The 20,824-nt window shown below is 44.2% G+C and overlaps 1 protein-coding gene across 10 annotated transcripts in view; it reads left to right on the top strand.

The window, feature by feature from the left end:
• Nucleotides 1–20,824, top strand: part of EVI5 (ecotropic viral integration site 5) — a 162,185-nt gene that overhangs the window by 48,101 nt on the left and 93,260 nt on the right. For all 10 annotated transcript variants that reach the window (XM_072968221.1, XM_072968217.1, XM_072968220.1 and 7 more), the window contains 7 exons: nucleotides 344–568; nucleotides 1,488–1,562; nucleotides 5,381–5,506; nucleotides 6,591–6,734; nucleotides 7,676–7,765; nucleotides 7,871–7,968; nucleotides 17,422–17,482. In XM_072968221.1, the coding sequence (XP_072824322.1) occupies nucleotides 344–568; nucleotides 1,488–1,562; nucleotides 5,381–5,506; nucleotides 6,591–6,734; nucleotides 7,676–7,765; nucleotides 7,871–7,968; nucleotides 17,422–17,482 (819 nt within the window). The remainder of the gene's footprint in view (nucleotides 1–343; nucleotides 569–1,487; nucleotides 1,563–5,380; nucleotides 5,507–6,590; nucleotides 6,735–7,675; nucleotides 7,766–7,870; nucleotides 7,969–17,421; nucleotides 17,483–20,824) is intronic.

The following is a 20,824-nucleotide window of genomic DNA, read 5'->3' on the forward strand; positions in this document are numbered from 1 at the left end:
ATTACAAATATTTTACTTTTTTTTTTAAACCTAAAATGGCCCTTTGAAAGATGATGGTTACTGTACTGTCATTCACAGCTCTGCAAGTTATCAGGTCCTTAAAACCTTTAGAAGCCACACTGAGTGAAATGACAAGAATTTATCCATGGCATTGAAGTCCCTCTGATCACAGCAGGATGCACCATATCTTAGCCGAGCCTTGGCCTGGGTTGAACTTTCCCCTGTATCAGTTACAACTTTGAGCAAGTCTTCTACTCCGCTCCAGCCTCCGGGGGCTCTTCTTTGGCTTTCCAGGTGGGAAGCTTAAATACTTCACTTAAACACTTTTTATTTTTATTTTTAGGAGCTTGTTCGTAAAGGGATACCCCATCACTTTAGAGCAATAGTTTGGCAGCTTTTATGCAGTGCACAGAGCATGCCAATTAAGGACCAGTATTCAGAACTCCTGAAAATGACCTCACCTTGTGAAAAACTGATCCGGCGGGACATTGCCAGAACTTACCCTGAACACAACTTTTTTAAGGAAAAAGATAGCCTTGGACAGGAGGTTTTGTTTAATGTAATGAAGGTAAGTTCTCTTTATTCATTTTTTGGGATGAAATGAATTCTCAGGAGGTTGAAGTTAAACATTTCCTGTAATAAAGTATGAATTCTCACCCCAGTAGTCAGTTGCTTTGGTAATAAATTTGACAGCATGCTTTTGGCTCTAATTCTGATGCTACGCTGCTAGCTAGATTGGGGAACTCTTAGAAAGCTCATCACATTGCTTGGTATTGGTTGACCTAAATCAAATAGCCTGTAAATCACTGTACGTACCGTAGAGAAGATCCTCCATGGAAACGGGTAATTTACCTGTGAGTTTCGCAGTCTGCGAGCAGATCCTCTAGTGTTGTCAAGAGCACTTAGCCTTTAAGTGTGTGCCGTTGTAGTTTTTTCTTCAATATGGCCTTTCCCCCTGCACAGATCCTTTCCCTCCAGCTACCTCTGTGAAATACTGATTTTTTGTTAAACCATTTCACTTTCGCCAGTGCTTTACTTTACCTTGCCCTACTCTAGTTTTATCTCTATCAGATATACTTTGGAGGGGGGGTAATTAGCTTTATTTATATTTGTTATTTAATGGAGGTGCTGGGGATTGAACCAGGACCTAAGGTGTGCTGAGCATGGGCTCCTCCGCTGCACTATACCCTCCCCGCCCAGATACATATTTTTAGTGATTCTTGAGCTCTGTTACTTTCCTGAGTACAAATTCCCTTATTTTCTTGTCCTCAGGAGCTGTCAGTTTCTAGTTAGGAAACATCAAAAGAAAACTTTATGTAAAAAAGCATTTGCTCTTGAAATACTTACAACATCTAGAACAAAGCAAGCAAGAGCTTCTCCATAAAAAAAGGTCTTTAATCCACTTTCCCACTGTTGCTCAGTTTTTAGAGAAAGCAGCTATGCTGTATCATGTTAAAGTCTTTTCAACAACACTTTTTGCGTTTTAGGCGTATTCCTTAGTGGATCGTGAGGTTGGTTACTGCCAAGGAAGTGCTTTTATAGTTGGATTGTTGCTTATGCAGGTAAGTCAGCACAAGTACGAAGCGTCCAGTTACGTTCTTTATTAAAGTCGGGCTGAAGAATTTAGAAATCACCCTTGTTTTTATTGTGTATGAGTGGATTTTGGGTATTTTCCCCGAGGCGTAATCTAAATAGGAGTATTTAGTTTGCGCTTTCAAACATTCAAAGTATTGAAAATAACATACAGTAATATCCTTCCACTGAGTGGAATTTGGCTTCTTGGTCTCTGCATTCGGACCGTGATGCTCTGCTGAAGCCTGCGTCTGCGTCTTGACGCCTGGGTCAGTATTTAACGAGGGGCCATCTCTTCCCCACCAAGGAGGGTTGATTAAAGTGTTGGTATAAAAAGCTTAACGTAGGTTGTACGGTATCTTTGGGAATGTGTGCAGTAATTCTGTTTGTCAGTGAAGCTGAGGCCTTGTTACGCGTGTCATATTATAGTCTTTAGAACACGGGTGCTCGCTCACTCACTGCCCTCGAGGCATAACTTGTATTTGCGCGGGCAGCGACTTGTTTCGGTTGCGGTGTTTTCAGATGTCAAGAACAGGACAGTCGTAGCTTTGGAAGGAAATCCATGTGGTGTTCTCTCTTCAGCCCCACTGAAGTTTTTAAGAAAGAATCCTACTCTGTAGTTAGTCTCACACTAAAATAGAGTCTGAAGAGGAGCCTTGGCGGTAACGTCTCGTGTCCCACGGGCTGGGGTTTGCATCTCACTTTGCCCTGAGGTCTGTGAACCTGGGCTGGGCTATGTCGCCTCTCGTGCTTAGCCTTGATCAGGTACTGCTGCCTACCTCCAGATTGATCGTGAGGGTTCTGTGAGGTAGCGCGTGTGCAGGTTACCAGTCCAGTGATCCGCGTCACACTCTGCTCCTTCTACTTCCATAGCAGCCGTAGCAGCCTTTCGCTTCTCCTGAACGTCTAAGCGCAGTTTTCCCTGCTTGAGGTGGGGCTCTCACAAGCTGACCTCGCGGCGTGGGAGCCCTGTGGGGGCGTCGCACTTGCCTTCGGGACGCTGCCGGTGCTGGCGGCCCTGCTTCCCTCCAGGGACTGCTTTACTCGGCTGTTACTGTTAATGGCGGCTGATACACCTCCATGACAGTAGTCATCTAACAGCCCAGGGCTCCAAGCTAGGAAAGCCCCCTCCTGGTTTCCAAAGCTTATTCTCTTTATATCCTGTGCGCCATTGCCTCCCACGTGTTAACGTAGAAAATATAACTCAGAGTCTGATAATTTTTTTTTTTTTGCTGAGTTAGCTAACTTAGTGCGCGGTGCTGAAATAGCTGAAGGTGCTGGGTCTGTGTTGTGTGTGTGCTGGCACTCCTGTGAAGCTGGTGGCCGTGGTCCTCGTTAGACTCTGCACAGGACGTGGACTCCTGTTAATTCTCCACAGCACGTTGCTCTAAGACGCACGTGTGCAGGCTGCGTTGTGATGGGGAGGACGTGCTGGGACGCAGCTGCGCGGGTGGCCGTTCTTCATGTTAGTGTTTCACGAGGTGTCGCACTTTCTCATTTGTGACTGTTGTTTCAGTCTTTTTGGGAAGGACCCCATGATAATACCTTTTCTACCTCCTTTTGGTCTTTTATTCAGTCACTTCATTTTTTAAAATACCACCATCTAAAAAAAGCCTCTCCCAGTTCCCATGTCAGTGCTTGTGGAAAGGGAGGGAGTGAAGCGTTTGATATGTTCAGGGGAGAAGAAAGTCGTACAAGACAGAAAAGGGAGATGAATTGATTCATTCTCGCTGTGCCAGGGGTTGAGGGGTGGGGGAGAAGTGGGAAGAGGAGGGTAGTGGAGGAGATGAGCGTGGGGAAGCAGCTCTAAGAATTTTGACTTCGACTGAGGATATGGGAAACCACTAGCGTGTTCTGGCAGTGGCGTGACGTGCTCTGAGTCCTGCTCTCAAAGTCTCGGTCTAAAATTTGACCCTCAGGTGGTGCTGCTTGGTAGCTGCCCGCCAAGATCGTCGGAGGAAAGGGGACAAAGGTCAGCTAGGCCAGGGAACTAATCCTCGTGGGAATGAGTGGAGTTTGAGGGGTGGGGCGTGACTCAGAGGTTTGTAGGTCCTGCAGAAACGAGGAGTGATCAGTAGTATCTGCTGGCGTGTGTTTCAGAGAGAAGTGGCAGTGAGGCAAGGAGGTCCCACCGATCTCCACCCCTCTTCCCGCTCTGGGAGAGGAAGCCGCCGCCTCGGGAGACCCGGGTTTTGGGGTAGAAGTATTCTTAGGGGAGAGTCAGGTTTCAGTCAGAGGACGACAGTGAAAGAACATTTGGTAAAAAGATCGAGGCTGTAATGGGGAGGGTATAGCTCAGTGATAGAGCAGGTGCTTAGCGTGCACAAGGTGCTGGGGTCAATCCCCAGTCCCTCTGCTAAAATAAATAAGCCTAATTACTCCCTTAAAAATAAATAAAAATAATTTAAAAAAGAGATTGAGGATATAGGTAGGATATTTTGTTGGTGGGAGATGATTAGTCCCAGGAAGTGCTGTGGGAAGGTTGAGGGAAGGCTGGAAATGGGGTTAGATTATGGGACAACAGAGCCACACGGGACGAGAGTTCTAGGGTGTTGGGCTTCTTACAGTGACTGACCTGAAAATCCGCGGCACGCGGAGCACCCAGGACTGATAAGGGTGATCTCCAAGGCAAACCCGTGGCCATGTGTGTCGGGGGGAAGGAAGCAAGTCGGGGTTTTGCCGGGAACAGCTCTTGGCTCCTGTCCACGGCTTCGTCCAGGCCAGGGAAAGTGTGCTGTCAGAGGCGGTCTTCAGTAAGAAGCGTGCGTAGGCATCCTCCGAGGTCTCCTCTTTGGAACACACTGGTGTAATGTGAGTGAGTGAACATGAGAACGTTTTATAATTTTGAGAAAGGCCGCACAATGATTTAGATAAATGTTATCTGCCTAAATATTCGCAGTCTCTCTGTAGCTCTTCACAGAGCTTTTACATTCATTGTCTTACTTGGTGCAATTTTCCTAGTGAGTTACACCTAAAATGTGAAATTGGAACCTTTAAGACCCTAATTACAGATTTTTTAAAAGCTTATTTTACAAATTCTTCTAACACTAAGACCGTATCGTTTCTGCTCAGAACCCTTGAAAGTCTTCCCATCTCGCTTAAGGTAAAAGCCCAGATCCTCAGAGTGGCTTCTGAACCCCTGTGCACCTTGGTTCCCTGCGTTTCCCCGCAGCTGTGCCTCTGGAGCGTTAGCGGCCCCTGTTCGCTGCTCCCTGCGCGTGGCGGGCGCGGTGCTGTTTCAGGGCCTTCGTGTTATTCTCCCAGGACTGTTCCTTCCTCAGTCGCTCTTTTACTTCTTTCAGTATCTGCTCAGATGTTGCCCTGTCCGGAGACTTTCCCTGCCCACCCTACGTGAGTGGCAGCGGACCCCCAGCACTCCCTGTTGCTCTGCTTTGATTCCGTGGCGCTCCTCGCCGTCTGTCGTGTGCAGTAACTGATTTATTCTATGTGTTGTCTGTCTCCTCCTAGGAGGTCTGAGCTCCCTGAGGGCAGGGGCTGTGTTTATTTTGTTCACTGGTCTGTACCCAGAGAGAGAGATGTATCTGGCTTTAAATGAGTCTTTGTGCTTGAATTCATGAGTTCGGCAAGTAGGCAGCTGGTCTCAGGCTGTAGGATCCATCTGACTGCTCGTTGTCGGTGAGAGAAAGGGGCGCGGGAGCCTCCTGACTCCAGCCCCGTGCTCTCCCCGCGCGTCCCAGGGCCGCTCAGAGCAGCGTCTGTCGCCGGGTGGGTGCGTAGTTTAAATGTGTTCGGCTTGCGTTGTACCACAGAACGTTAACCCGTGCTGCTTTCCTGTCCCCTGATGCAGATGCCGGAAGAAGAAGCTTTCTGTGTATTTGTTAAACTAATGCAAGATTACAGACTGCGTGAGCTTTTTAAACCAAGCATGGCAGAACTGGGCCTTTGTATGTACCAGTTTGAATGCATGATACAGGTAAAAGTGTGGTGTTCACAAAAGAGCATATTGCCTTTATGTTTTTTGTCATCTTGGTTTGAGTGACAACTCACCACATTTAATGTTACAAGCATTAAAGAATTGAAAAAAAATCAGTGTTTTAATCACATGGCTGTTTGTTGGCTGGTTAACACAGTTTAGACCTGCTTCCCAGTCAGGTGCTGTCTCAAGTAGCCCTTGGTCTGGAACTTGACTGCAGTTTTTATAATCAGACGTGAAGTGTTTGTGCCAAGTACGTGGTAACCTTGATGCGTGGCTTCCTTTCTGACGCCCTGTTACGTGCTGTTACTTTACGTAGACTGCCCCCTCTCACAGACGCCCGAGGCACCAGGACACGGACAGCAGTTCATTTCCTTTGAGACTGCCTTTTCTACCTCTTTCCGTCCTCTCCCCTGCTTTTCCCTTATCATCTCGCTTTTTTGTTAGCCTGTAATCTTTTCTCTGTCCTGTGATGTTGCTGATTTAAGACTCAGAGTCTTAGTGACTGTGTGAGGGTGGAGAGAAGAGGAGGAGAGGAATCAAAATCAAGTGAAAAATACCTTTGACGTAGTTCCCCTTTCTGAATTTAATTTTCATATTTAAATATGTAAATAAATTTACCGTTATGTCCTGTAATATCATGATGTAAATACTCTCCATTTACTTAAATTTCAGTTAGATAAGCAGAATTTAAAACTACAGGTTAATGATTCCGCTGGCATGAGCGCCATTTCCATGTGTCTCCTTTTCCCTGGCAGCCTTACCCACAGGAATTTTTAAATCCTCTTTTTTATGTGTGATGGGAGAATGGGGATGTTTTTACATTTTAAAGAGTAAGACAAAGTAAGTCTTGAGATGATTCTTAATTAATTTTTTTTCTGTAATAGCTTATTTTTATCAGCTTTAACACTCTCTTGGTTTATTTTCAGTGACCACTACCCACAATGTAGCAGTTTCTACCTCTTAACTTTTGCATCTGATGCCTAATCTTATGTTCATGTTTGGTACAGGCTAATGTAGTATATAGACAGTGGTCCGGTTTAGAATACTCAGTTTTACTGGTTAATTCTTTTCTTGTCTTTAGGAGCATCTCCCAGAGCTCTTCGTACACTTTCAGTCTCAGAGTTTTCATACCTCAATGTACGCGTCGTCTTGGTTTCTGACCATCTTCCTTACGACTTTCCCATTACCAATTGCAACGAGGATTTTTGATATCTTTATGTCTGAGGTAAGTGATGGGCAGACTGAGCAAGGGAACCATCGGGTTAATGGGAGCAGGGCAGTGAGAAGAACAGTAAAGGAGACCCGTGTGTCCTGTGCTTAGCTGCTCACAGGGGTGGCCTCGTTTGGTCTGTAACAGTCCTGTTGTCTCCCCCTTTCGTAGAGGGCAGATGAGGAAGCCAGTGCTCAGAGAAAGACTGAGTCGCTTGTCTATGGACACGTAGCACATAAGGGGTATTGTAAGCAGGATTCAAATGCAGGCAGTCAGTATCTGGAACCTACACTGGTAATCAAGCCTTTGTGTCACCTCCTTTTTGATACAGTGCGAATTAGGGAGGGGGTACAATTTACCTTACAGTTGATATTGTTAAAATGCATGTGTTACCCAAAGAGGAAGAAGTAATGAGTATGATTAAGTTTCTTCTGTTCCATCCACACGTTGCAGGTGGGCCTTTTAATTGTCATTGACGTGTGGTAGTGATCCTTTGTCTTCTGTGTTTTGAGTGAGAAGGCGGGGCTGGATGATCAGTGGCAGGGGGCTCCTGAAAACGTGGCTGTCGTTAATTACATCTCGGGAAGGTCAATTTGTACAACAGATTAGTTTAGTCTGGAGCCAGCAAGCTCTGCTGTGTGCACTGACCTGTCATGGCCTGCATGCCGAATCTGTGCTTTCACTTACTTCTGTAAGTAGAGTTTCTTGAAGCATGACCGTGACCGTTTGCTGATGTGGTGTCCGTGTCTTGTTTTTGAGCTACTGTGGCAGCTGAGTATCTGTGACAGCGACCACGTGGCTAACAAAGCCTGTGACATTTGCTTTCCAAGTCTTTGCAGAAAATGTTTGCCAGCCTCTAGTTTAGATACCTAAACGTTTACTTTAATAACGTGAACGGTTAGTTTTTGTGGCAGAAGGGTAAGGCAAATTTGACTGTATGTGTTTTGTTTCCTCAGGGTTTAGAAATAGTGTTTCGGGTCGGCTTAGCGCTGCTTCAGATGAATCAGGCAGAGCTGATGCAGCTCGACATGGAAGGGATGTTACAGGTACGTCAGCCTGCGGTTTCTTGAATGTCTTTAGATTTTACTGTCAATCAGTTAATAATAAACGGCACTGAGCAGTCATTGTCTTTCTCTTCCGCTGTGTCTTAGCACTTTCAGAAGGTCATTCCACATCAGTTTGATGCTGGTCCAGACAAGTTAATTCAGGCAGCTTACCAAGTCAAATACAACTCAAAGAAAATGAAAAAGTAAGTATTTTATATTTTGCTTTTCAGTTGTGGGGGTTTGTTGACACATTTAGGATGTTACATAGAAGCAGAAAATACCCTAGCTGGGAGTGCAGCTCTCCTCCTCATTCGATAGAGCAGCAGAGTTTTCCATGGTGGTATTGGTTTCCATATGACAGATTTAATGTTGGGCTTCCCTCGTGCTGCAGCGGCGCACGGGACCGTTGCGTATTACTTTTAAAACTCGCCTCTCCCGTTCCCCGTAGAATCAGAAAGCGGGTGAGTGTGTGTATGTGAGTGAGCTGTTAGTTTAGAGACCACTTAAGTCACTGACATTCCTTCCCTCTCAGTCGACCCCATCGTGTCACTTAAGTTCAAGATTAGCATAATTAGCAAGATAGGCACTGAGGTGTGCACTGATTACTTAAAATTTTATGTATTGTGTATTACTCTCTAATGAACCTTTTCTTTGTATATAGCTCATAAAAGTTCAAGATACACTTTCTTGGTTCATAAAGGTTAATTTTTGAAATATGGTAAAGATGTTAATTAAAAATAGCAGCTCTTATTCTTCTGTCTTTCAGTAATTAAATAAATCTTAGCCGGAGGTCCTAATATTCCTGGCCCTTGTTGTATGGTTACAGGTGCTTTAAAATGACAGCAGTGCTATACACAGCCTCACAGGTGTCAGGATCTTTGCTGCTGTCACATGAAATCCGAGTGGCATGTGTCACATACACCCCCGTGGATGTTCCTACTCCAGGAAGCATGTTAGAACATGACTTTTAATAAAAGTCTGTTAATTCTAATTTTCAAAAGCAGCCAATTTATGATCTTCAACTGTTATTATTAATAAACTACCTGTGAGATTTCTAACCGCAATCACATCACACCGTCATTTTGAGACGTTATGTACCAAAAGCGGTTCTGTTCTGTGGCTGATAAGTAGTAGCACCACAGGTCACAGGTCACAGGTCACCATAACAGCTAAGCTTCTGGCTTCCCCCTCCCTTTTCTAGTGCAGTGTCTTCCTACTGCACTGACTGCTGCTTCGTGGTTAGTAGTTGTTCACATATGTTCGGTATTAAAACATGAGTCTCATCTGTTTCTACCAAGTGCTGCGACACTTAGACCTGGACCTGGCTCTGAAGAAGGCTGAGGCTTCCTGTGGGCGGGGGGTGGCTGGGCGACGGAGTAGATAGCCTGTTACAGTCACAGTCTGGTAGATGCCAGGGTGTTACTGGTGTAACGTGGAGGAGACGCCTGACCTGTGGGTCTCTGAGCTGCTTTCCCTGTCAGCTGGCAGGGGCTCAGGGAAGTGTGCAGAGCACGGCAATGGGATTTTCAGTCTCTGTTTATATTCTTACCCAACTTTTAGCTGCCTGATAACACTCCTGTGATGGAGGTATTATGACCAGGTTCAAGCTCATACCGTTCACACACGGCAGGCCGATAGAGAGGTGAGACGTTGGGGCAAGGACTGGCAACTTTATTCAGCAAGCCAGCAGACCGAGGAGATGGCGGACTGGTGTCCCCCAAACCATCTTACCTGCGCTGGAATTCAGGCTTCTTTTATGCTAAAAGGAGAGGAGATGTGGCTGTTGTTTCAAACTGCTTGGTGCCAGAATCCTTTGTCCTTGCAGCTGTTCACATAGGTCTGGTCACAATATTCCTGTAAACTTCCACCAAGGCAAATGTTAATCTCTGTTCTGCAACTTTTTCTCTGTCTGTGAATGGAAGAGCGTTAGGCCTTTGAAAGTCGAGCCTGGGAGGCAGAGCCTTGAGAATGGGCTGTCGTGTGCTTCAGGCTGTAGGTGACATGCTCTCACAGAGGTTCAGAGCCAGCGTGACTGCGCCCAGGCAGCGGGCACAAAGGTCAGAGCTCAAGGAGTGGGTCCAGTGTGGAGGCAGGTTTGTTATTCTCTGTGACCATGTCCTGGTTCTCCTTTCTGCTTCTCCTTTTACAGTCTGCCATTTACCAACTTTAAAAGTACGGCAAACCTGCCAGTGGTACATTACTTCGGGATGTAAAAATCTCCAGGGACCAAACAAAAGGGACAGCTTCAGAATGCCTTGCTCCAGAAGGAGTGTCCCCTGAGAGAGCAAAGCAAGAAACATCAAACGGAGCAGCGTCCTAGTTCGTCCAGCTGACAAGTGCTTGGCAAGGCTGCCTCTTACTGGTCGTAGTTAGAACTGAAAAGCAGATCACAGGGTCAAGTATCAGCATAGACTTATTTGAGCTGAAAAGTGAACACAGACTGTAGCGACTGAAAGTGAACTTGACTCACTGGTTCAGTCACAGTGACTGCCTCTGCCACTTAGGTGGACATTGCCCATAAGTTGAATGAGGTAAATCTCATTTAAAGTTTTAGTGAAAAAATTTAACGCATATATAAATCACATCCTTTGCAGTTATATGCACTTCAGTAACAAAATTTTTTACAAGTTTTTTAGGTATATAAGGGGGAACATTCTTTTAGCGGGTGCAGGGTTTGAAGACCACTGACATGGCCACACAGGAGGGTGGCAGAAGATGAAGATTCAGGTTGTTTTCTGAAGGAGATGGCGCCAGGGGACAATTTTAAAGAACTTTTGTTTCCAGTTGCTGGTGTTAAATGATGGCTGCGAACAGGGGGTCCCTCCTGTGTGAAACTTGCAGAAGTGCGAAAGGCTGACAATCAGATGCACAATGGAACGTCCACCAGGGGAAGTGCCGTGTAGGAAGAGTGAAGGCGGCTGGAGGACGTGGGTGATGGGCTGCTTTGTAGATAGAGCGCTCAGGGACAGGGCACACAGACTCATGGGGTGCCCTTTGACGGACGCCTGAGGGAGTGAGAGAGGCAGCCATGTGAGTACCTGGGGGAAGTGTGTTTCATGCTGAGAGAACACTGAGTGGAATGAATGAGGTAAGAATGGCTGATGTGTTTAAGAACAGCAAAAAGCCAGTGTGAGTGTAGCACAGGCGAGCAGGAGCTGGCAGGCAGCGAGGTCTGAAACGTGATGGGGAGCTGAGGGCACTTGAAGCAGTGCTGTCCCCGTGGTGGCCGCCACCTGTGTGTGGCTGTTAAGCAGAGTTGAGGGCTCATTTAATCAGTGATACTAGGCACGTTTCCACGGCTCACTAGCCCCTCACATGTGGCCGGTGGCTCCATACTGAGCAGCGCAGATGTAGGTCAGCACGACGTTGTCACAAGTTCTGTTGAATATTGTTTGCTCTCTCAGGGGCCAGACTTACATTCTGAGTCTGAGAGGAAACCATTAGAGAATTCTGAGAGAAGCGACATCGTCTGGTTTTAAAAGTTTTACTCTGTTTGCTGTCGAGAAGGGGAAGTAGAGTCAGCTAGGTGGAGAGGGTGGGGGAGCCTTTTAGGCAGAAGGGTGGGGCGCACAGAGGCTCAGAGGTTTCTTTAGGACGTGAAAGCTGCAAGCAGTCAGCCTGAGCCTTCAGCTTCTTTTGTTGTAATTTTTTATTTTGATATACTCCTCAACTTTTTAAAAAGCTACAAGTACAGCACAAGGAACTCCCGTGTACACCTTACCCAGAGCCACCACCTGTCTACATTTGCCCCATTTGCTTTACTTTCCACCCCCCATACATGTACACACACACGTGTGATACTGTGTGTGTGTGTGAGCAAAAGCATGCCCATTTGGGAGGGTCCATTTAAGAATAAGTTGAGATATTGTGCCCTTAAATACTTGGATAGGTACTTCCTAAAAACAAAGCTTTTTTTTTTTAACGTAAGTCAGTAGTTAATCAAAATCAGGAAATTATCATGGCTGCGGTACTATTGTCTAATCCGTAAGGCATGTTCAAATTTTATCACTTGTCCCAATAATGTTCTTTATAAGGATCTCCCCCTCCCATCCCCCACGTCCACCCACTCCCCACCCTTCACCCTGACCCCTGGGTCCTGGATCCACTCCTGGATCATGTACGGCATTTAGTTGTGTCAGTTCAGTGTCCTTTAATCTGAAACACTCCCTCAAGCCTTTGGTCTCTTGACCATGATAAGTTTGAAGAGTATAGGCAGTTATTCTGCAGAAAAGCCCGCAATTTGGGTTTTTCTGCCATTCCCTCCTTATTAGATGTAGGCCGTGCGTTTTGGCAGGTAGGCCGGTGGTGCTGTGTCTTCTGGTGCACCACATGACAGGCTTGCCGTGTTGGCTTATTTCAAAATTGGTGGTGTTAGCTTTGACCAGTTGGTTAAGGTGATGTCTGCCAGGTTTCACTGATGTAAAATTACTTACCTACTAAGTGATTTGAGGTTATATAACATCCTTACCAGACTTCCCTCCCCAGATTTGCGTCTTTGTGTGATAATCTCATGCCCTCATTCCTTCTTTATTAATTGGCATTTCAGTAAAAGGAAGAACTTCCCCTTCTCTCTCGTTTGTTTATTTATTTCAGTGTGATTCCCCTTTGGCTTCTGATTGACTTTATTTGGTGGACTAAGTCCATTATTCTCAAATTGTCCCTGCTTTGTCCAGGGGGAGCCCCTTCAAGCTGGCTCCTGTGTCCTATTGACAAGTGAATCCCCGTGATTCTTTGAGAATTCCCTTACTTTTTTTTAGGGCAACAAAATATTCCAGACTCATCTTCTACCTTACTTTCTTCTGCACGGCAGTAGTGCATTTCTCCAAAGGGCCTTTTGATTACTCTGAGCAAGCCTTTGAAATGTCGTCTGAAGGTAACAGGTAGCCACTGGAGCATTTTAACTTTGGTAGTGACGTGATGCAAGTCAACATTTAAAAAATACCAGTCTGGTAATAGTGTTCAGAAAAGGCTGAGTTAAACGCAGTAGAAGGAGCAAGGACTAGATAGTCCTCTAGTCATTTAGATGAGCCCCAGTGAAGGCCTGGAAATGCTGCCCGCGGAGGGAGAACGAGGCTTTGCAGGCACCTGACCACAGCCCAGCCAGGGTGGGCAGGCGCAACGCCCGCAGTGGCGTCCTGTTGAGGGTTCACAGTCCTGATGTGATGTGCTGAAAGTGGACCTAACCTCCGTGGTCGTCCTCCCCCAAAACTCAAAGCCCCGGTGTAATCGTGAGTAAAGCAGGAGACGCCTCCCAGCGAGGGAACGTTCTGCAGAATGACCAGCACTCCTCAAGCTGTCAGGGTCATCGAGACATGGGAAGTAGCCACGGGAACCTAAGGAGACGTGACGACTGAATGTAACGTCATATGCGAGATGGGATCCTAGGATGTTGACAGGACAGTAGACAAAAACTTAGGAAATCTGAATGAAGCATGGACTTCAGTTGTTAGTAATGTATCAGTATTGGTTCGTTAATTGTCAGAAATGTGCTCCACTAATGCAAAATGTAAACGCAGGTGCTGGATTGGGAAGCAAGGATGAAATAACTTAGTGTTTGCTTTAGGTTTGTGGATGAGTGATGATGACATCTATCGCATAATACGTTACAGGATGTCTGCTTTACAGGAGTCGTTTGTGAAGGTTATAAACATTGTTTACTGTTCAAAATGTTTTGCACCTATTTAGTCTTTTGTAAGTGTTTTTGGCTGTTCCACGTTCTTTTAGACATGCCAGTGCAAGAGACAGCAGGGTGGCAGTGAAGGGTGTGACCTCAGGCGAGTTTCTCAACCTTTCTCCTGCTGAGCCTTAAAGTCGGCATCTTACAGTCACTGTGGACACAGATGGCGAGAAGCTGGCGGAGCGGGAGGCACCAGGCATCTCTCCCGCCTGGACAGTAGCTGCACTGGCACAACCTGTCTAGCATGACTGTTGTGGAACTCTGGAGTCTGTTGAGGGCTTGTAGCTCCTCGGGGAGGGTGTGGTACGTAGCAGCTGGTCTGCTCAGTTCTGCGCTCGGCGCACGGCAGATACCCACCCCCCGCCCCCGGCCACTGCAGGCAGCTGGGCTGGTGCTCCTGGAGCGGCCCGCATGCAGCCTGTGGGAACCAGGGCGGGCCTAAAAGACCTGTGCTCCGTGTGTGGGGAGCCCTGCTCTGAGTGCTGACCGCTGCTTACGACCGGACAGGTGCAAAGAAGCCTGCGTTGTAGCACATCTCATTGGTGTTGCGTCTCTCTCCCCCGCTGCTGCACCTCTTCCTCGGGCTGAGGAGACTGCCGGAAGACTGAAAGGGCTCATGCCCTTCTCGCCCCATTACTTTCCTCTTTCTCCCCTTTCGGGCGCCAGTTTAAAAACTAGGGCATTCAAAAACAGCTGCATGTAAGGAGAGAATTAGAACATGGCTGTGTGCCGAGGGGGCGGCTCAGAGAAGACCCGAGAGTATCTCACGTTTGCAGCGGAGGCTGGTCATCAGTGCAGAGTTCTCCTATAACAAACAATCAAAAAGGCAGAAACAGTAACAAACCCAGCAAACCCTGGGGAGGGGGAGAATCTGATTTCCAGAGTTACCATGCTACTAATTTAAATGTCTAGCTTTCAGCAAAACATAAAGGCATACAAAGAAACAGGAAAATATGACCCATTCAAAGGAAAAAAATAAACAAAAGCTGCACCTGAAAGAGACTTGGTGGCAGATTTGGTGGACAGAGACTTTAAAAGATGCTCAAAGAACGAAAGGAAGATGTGGGAGACATGGAAAAGATACGTGAACAAAATGGAAATATCAGTAAAGAGTTAGAAAACCTAAAAAGGAATCCAAAGAAATTCTGGGTCTGAAATATAACTGGAATGAAAAGTTCACTAGAACGGTCAAAAGGCAGATTTGAGCAAGCAGAAAAATAAGGGAAGATGAAGATAGGACACTGGAAATTACCAAGTTTGAGGAGCAATGACAAAAAACTCAGGAGAAGTGAACAGAGCCCAGGGGAACTATAATAGGAAAGAATCTGAAAAAAAAAAAGTATATATAACTGAATTGCTTTGTTCTATACCTGAAACTAACATTCTAGATTGACTCACTTCAATAAAAAGTAAGAATTTTATAAAATGGATCAATGATCTAAATGTAAGAAGTAAAACTATAAAGCTCTTAGATGAAAACATAGGGCAAAACTTTGTGACGCTGGATTTGGCAGTGATACCTTGTGTAGGACACCAATGGCACAGACAACAAAGGAGAAATGGATAAACTGGCTTCATGAAAAAGTTAAAACTTGGCGATTAAGAGGTGCAACCTCCTAATTTTGTAACCTTCAGTTACAAAGTGAGTCCTTGGTATGAAATGTGCAGTGTGAGTAATGCAGTCAGTGTTTATGTAATGTCGTTGTGCGGTGACAGATGGTGTCCAGACTCACCGTGGCGAGCATTTTGAAACGTACAGAAATGTCAGGTCACCACATGGTGAACCAGGAGTTGACGTAGTCTTGTAGGGCAGTGACATACTTCAGAAACAAGCAGATAGACTTACAGAAAAAGGGATCTGACTTCCTGTTACCAGAGATGGGGGTCGGAGGAGGGGGAGCTGATGCAGGCAGTCAGAAGGCACAGACTTCCAGTTATAAGCTCAATACTGGGGATGCATGTACAGCAGGATAGAGGTGGTTAACACTGTTGTACATTATGTGTGAAAGTTGTTAAGAGAATAAATCCTAAGAATTCTTATCATAAGGAGAAAAAATTTCTATTTTTAAAATTTTGTATCTATATGAGATGGATATTCACTAAACTTAATGTAGTCGTTCATGATGTGTATGTCAAATTATTATGCTGTACACCTTAAACTTACACAGTGCTGTATGTCAATTATATTTCAATAAAACTGGAGGAAAAAATAAATTTAAACAAAGTTCTATCCATTAGCGATTTTTTAAAAATTTAACAATAAAATATCACTGTACATTGAAAATTTTTTGTATGTATTCTGAGACACTCAATAGAAAAAGGCAACCCACATTATGGGAAAAAATGTTTGCAAATCACATATTTGATAAAGGATTAATATCTAGACTACATAGAGAATTCAGCACTCAACAGCGAAAACCAAATAGCTGGATTTAAAAAATGGACAATGGACTTGAATTGGACATTTCTCCAAAGAAGCGGGATAAACAGCCAATAAGCACATAAGAAGATGCTCAGCAAATGGCATAATGTAGATGAACTTTGGGAATATTATGCTGAGTGAAATGAGCCAGTCCCAAGGGGACAAATACCGTATGATTCCACTTACGTGAGGTACTTAGTGTTGTCAGATCACATGGGATGTAAAACGGTTGTTACCAGGGCCTAGCACGGGGCTAATGAGGTGTTGTTGTTTCATAGGTACAGAATTTCAGTTTTATAAGATGAAAAGAGCTGTGGAGATGGTGGTGATGGCCACACAACATTATAATGTATTTTAACACCACTGTATTACATGTTTAAAAAAGGTTAATATGATAAAGTTTAAATTAAAAAACAGTTCTGTGGGCTAAATGTGCTTATATGTAGTAAGTAATGGGTTCTTGTCCTTCAACAGAGTTTGATTTTTGAAAGCAGTGTTAAGTTAACTTGGGGCCTGGTTAATACTTGGAGAGTTAAACTTGTTATTAGCATCTTTGATCGAAAGCAATACAGATATAAAAATAACTTGGTGGGAGTAATTTTTGTATGGCCTGTAATTTTTTTAAAGAAAATTTTACCCTTATATTAGAGTTGCAAAAATAGCATACTGCCCTTGCTTGTCATTTCATACTCTCCCGAATTCCGTGACCGTTCCTCAAGCTCTTCTTGTCTTTCATGACCTTGACACTTCTGACGTGAGCTGGTCAGTTGTTTCCCAGAGTGTCCTTCAGTGGGGTTTGTTTGGTGATTTCTCTTGAGTGGGCTGAGGATGCGCGTTCCTGGGAAGGGCCCTCCTCAGTGCGTCTTACGCGGGTGTGTGCCGTCGGCGTGCGTTGCAGGGATGTCGGCCTTGGTCGGCTGGCTCAGGTGCGGGCTGTTAGGCTCTTGCACTATAAGTTTACTCTTTTTCCTTGTGTAATTACTAAATGTTTGGGGGGAGATATTTGAGATTCTTTTATCCACTAATTCTGGCCCCCGCTGATTTTTCTTTCCTCTGGCGGTTGTTGACCGCGAAGCTCTGATGGAGACTTTATATTTGCCTCGCACTTCTGTTCTTATTGGCTGCACTTCCTTCGTTAGGAAGGGCTGTCCGTTCCCCCCCGTTATGAATCCCTCGGCCAGTCTTGGTAGAAGTTTGTTAGCTGATTTCCAGTTGAGCTTCCTGGATTTCAGTTTGAGGGGGAAGAATAGGTGGTTCTTTTCTAAGTTTAGGACTAAATAAAATCTATAAACTCAGTTCTCTGTTTGGTGCCTTATAAATATTTCACTTTCTAAAGGTTACTTTTTTAAAGTCTCATTTTTATTATTTTCGAGGTAATTTTTTGGTAAGAACCCATGTAACTCTTGAGGTGATTTTTCTGATACCAGTATCTCAAGTTATAAGTTGGCGGAACATAGCAAAATTGTATTTTGTGTTACTGTATGGTTTTAAAATTTATAATTTCAGTAACTACTTTGGAATGAGAGCATACCCTTAACCTTTTTCTTTTTCCCTCAGGCTTGAGAAGGAATACACTACAATAAAAACTAAAGAAATGGAAGAACAAGTTGAAATTAAAGTAAGTATCTTAGGACTTTCAAAAGTGCTGAAAATAAATTGACTGAAGTCAGGTATTTGGCAGTAGGTGTTAGGTTATGTCGGTGTATTTATTACTTGCAGTAAATTTAACTGTGAGTTTGTATTTATTTTTTGATACATTTACCGTCTCACTAGACTATAGTTTAAAAATAGGCATTTCAAAAGCCAGAATAATGTGACTGAAGTGGGTTTTATTCTGCTGTGAAAGAGAGCAGCCCTTCCCCTTTTTCTGGATTTGTTGACGGGTCGTCAGGAGAAAGTACTTCTACCGGGAAGAAAATTACCTTCCCTTCTTCCATTCAAGTATATTTTTAAAAGTCAGAGAAGGTGATCTGTAACACGCTGAGATTAATGGCAGTGTCGTATCAGGTAGACCAAGTGAGCCAACCATTACACTGAAACTGGTCGTGGCTGCCTGAGGGCTGCAGAAGGCTTTGTTCAGTTTTCTCACCTCTAAACAAAGGTTGTTTCTGAACTGCTCTCCAGAGAAACAGATAGACTTTCAATCTGAAGGACGAGAATTCCCACGTGTACCTTAAAATTCTTAGCTGTTCCCCTGTAGGCCGGAATTCTTAAGTTGAGGGTCTGTGGCACTGTGTGAGTTGGGTGTTAAGGAAAGTTGAACTGGCTTTTATGCAGCTATTTCAGGATGGGGACAATGACCAGCAGCATGAGTTAGTGGAGGGACTCAGTGACTGGCTCAGGATGGGGACGGTGAGCAGGAGCAGGAGCTGGTGGAGGGACTCAGTGACTGGCTCAGGATGGGGACGGTGAGCAGGAGCAGGAGCTGGTGGAGGGACTCAGTGACTTGTGGAGCTGTTTCTTCCCTTTTGTTCTCCCCCCATCCTCTACAAAAAAAGGAAAGAAAGAAACAAAAATAAAACAATTTTTATTGAGTGACTCCACTTTTTTTTTTTTAAACTGTGTGTTTGGATGTGTTTGATTTTTTGACATTGACATGGCAAGACATTCGATGACTGTCTCATTTGCAGGTCACAAGCCGTGTCTTAATTCAGCCTTGCTGTAAAACAGCACTTCATTACTCACACCTCCCCGGCCCTTTTTACTAAGCGGGTCCTGTGAAGTTACTGCTCTCTCTGCCCATAATCCTGCTCAAAAGCCCCCTAGGAAACAGTCTCTTCTCTCTCATCAGCTCTATCTCCCTTTTATAGCTGTTTTATTTCCATTTCTATCACCTATTTACTATCAGTTAGAAATAGATACTTCTACATTTTTTTGGAGAGAGAGAGAGAAGTAGAGAGAGAAAGAAAAGCCTCTTGTGGATGTTTGTCCCTCTTTTTAAAAAATTCTGTCACCCAACTGCTGCTCTACTATTTGCTTTTCTTTTAGGTACCATGAGTAAGGGTAATATTAAATCACACCCTCCACTTCAGCCTACTGAAAGTAAAAAGTACGTCGTCCTGACGCGTGGGGAAAGAGTGTGGGTTATCGCGTACCACGAGTGTTCGGAGCTGCAAAGCAAGATCTGAGGATGGGGAAGCCATCCTGTTCATTTCACCATGCTCTGTTGTTGCCCAAAACACCCCCCCAAACACGATTCTGTGAACAATCCTTGTTCTTGAAGAAGTTTTTTCTAAAATTAAGCGATATGAATGTAGGAATACCAGAAGGCCTCTTCAAAAAGATCTAGCAGATGTTAGCCCATGTATCTGCAGCTTTTTTCAAATTTTGTTTTCTGGGGGAAGTTATAGTTCATATACCTCACAGAATACTCCTGAATGCCAGCTCCGTGTGTCTTAGGCAAAAACTGCTGGCATAAAGTCGGTTACAGAGAAGAGTCTGGAAAAAAAAGTTAAAAAAGGTATTGGGTGAATAAAGTATCCTGATCTCAAAGACAGTCCTTTTATAAAATTTTGTTTCCACATAGTTCTTTTTCACTCTTGGACCATTTTCATCTTTGTTCACTCCTCCTATTCCCTAAAGGACGAAGCCAAAACAATTTTTGTGTAACTGTGCTCTTTTTTACTTTATGTTTGGATATGTCTGATTTTTAAGCTGGACCTGGCCATTCATCTCACTCATAATCAGAAGATTACTTTATTTACAATAAAGTAGCCATTTGAGCCTTTCTCTGCAATGGAAAATGCCCCTTCCTAATTCCTAATGTGCCCCTTCGTCCAAGATCCTTTTTATCAAGGGGATGCGTTGTGTTAAACTAGTGCTTCTTGCCTGGGTCCTCAGAAGCCTTAAAGGCTGGAATCTTACACCATTCTTGACACAAATACCATTCTTTAAACAAATAGTATGGTTATCAAATTACTTGATGTTTTGATAGAGAAGTAAAAAGTCAGCCTTTGGTGTTGTGAAATGTGTTTAAGGTTTGACCTTTGGGTTGGTGACCTTTAAGAATTACTCTGTTAGGTCCCTGATCAAGGTGTGACTTTTAAGTATTTTTCATACCTTGTCTGAAAGTGTTACAGGAAGGTTCTGATCATAATGATTTCATACAGGGAATCCTGCATTTTACTGTGTGAAATTTTTTGTTAAAAGAAACGTCTTTATCGGTATCTTCTTCCAAGCTCTTGATGTTCCACGTGAGGGGGGGGAGGTAAGAAATACTGACGTTCTAGCTTGTATTAGGGTATAGCTCAGGTCGTTAAAAAAGAAGAACCTTTATCCTCTGCTGTATTTAAGATAGACATACGAACTGACAATCTAATGTTTAAATTTATGCTTTGGGGCATAGAGATTTAAGCCCTGCAAATAGGAGGCGTTAGAAAATCTGACTGGTTTTTAGTGAGAATGTAGATATTTTTTCTTTTTTAAAAATGTATGGAATATTCCAGATATGTTGAAAACTAGAGAACAGTATAAAACACCTGTGTTTTCACTGCCTAGCATAAAACAAGAAAACAGCAGTTACTGTCTTCATCCAGAAATTGTGCTGACCAGTTAGCATGAAGTACTGGTCTTGGCACATTGATTCAACACTTAACGTATGAAGGGCAGTTTGCGTGCATTATCTCCTATTACTATTCCAGTAGCCTTAGGAGAGGGTTATCTTTCTATGAAGAAACTAAGCTTCAGAAAGCTCGAGTAGTATGCTAGTGGGCACGCTGATAGAAAATGGTAAAAGTCAAGGATTTGAGCTCTGATTTGCGTTAATCTGAGACCCCTGCGTGTTCCTCAGTGTGCACACTGCTTCCCAAGGGAGCCTTTAATGTATTGTGATGCAAGAAGGATCTGGATGCCCATTTTTCTGTGGCATTACAGAGTTTTCATTAAAAAAATGAATGGCTACATAATATCCAGTGAGGGTACAATAGCATAATTTATTCAAGAAGTCATCCACTTGGCAGAT

Source organism: Vicugna pacos, chromosome 9 (genome assembly GCF_048564905.1).
Source record: "Vicugna pacos chromosome 9, VicPac4, whole genome shotgun sequence".
Taxonomy (NCBI): domain Eukaryota; kingdom Metazoa; phylum Chordata; class Mammalia; order Artiodactyla; family Camelidae; genus Vicugna; species Vicugna pacos.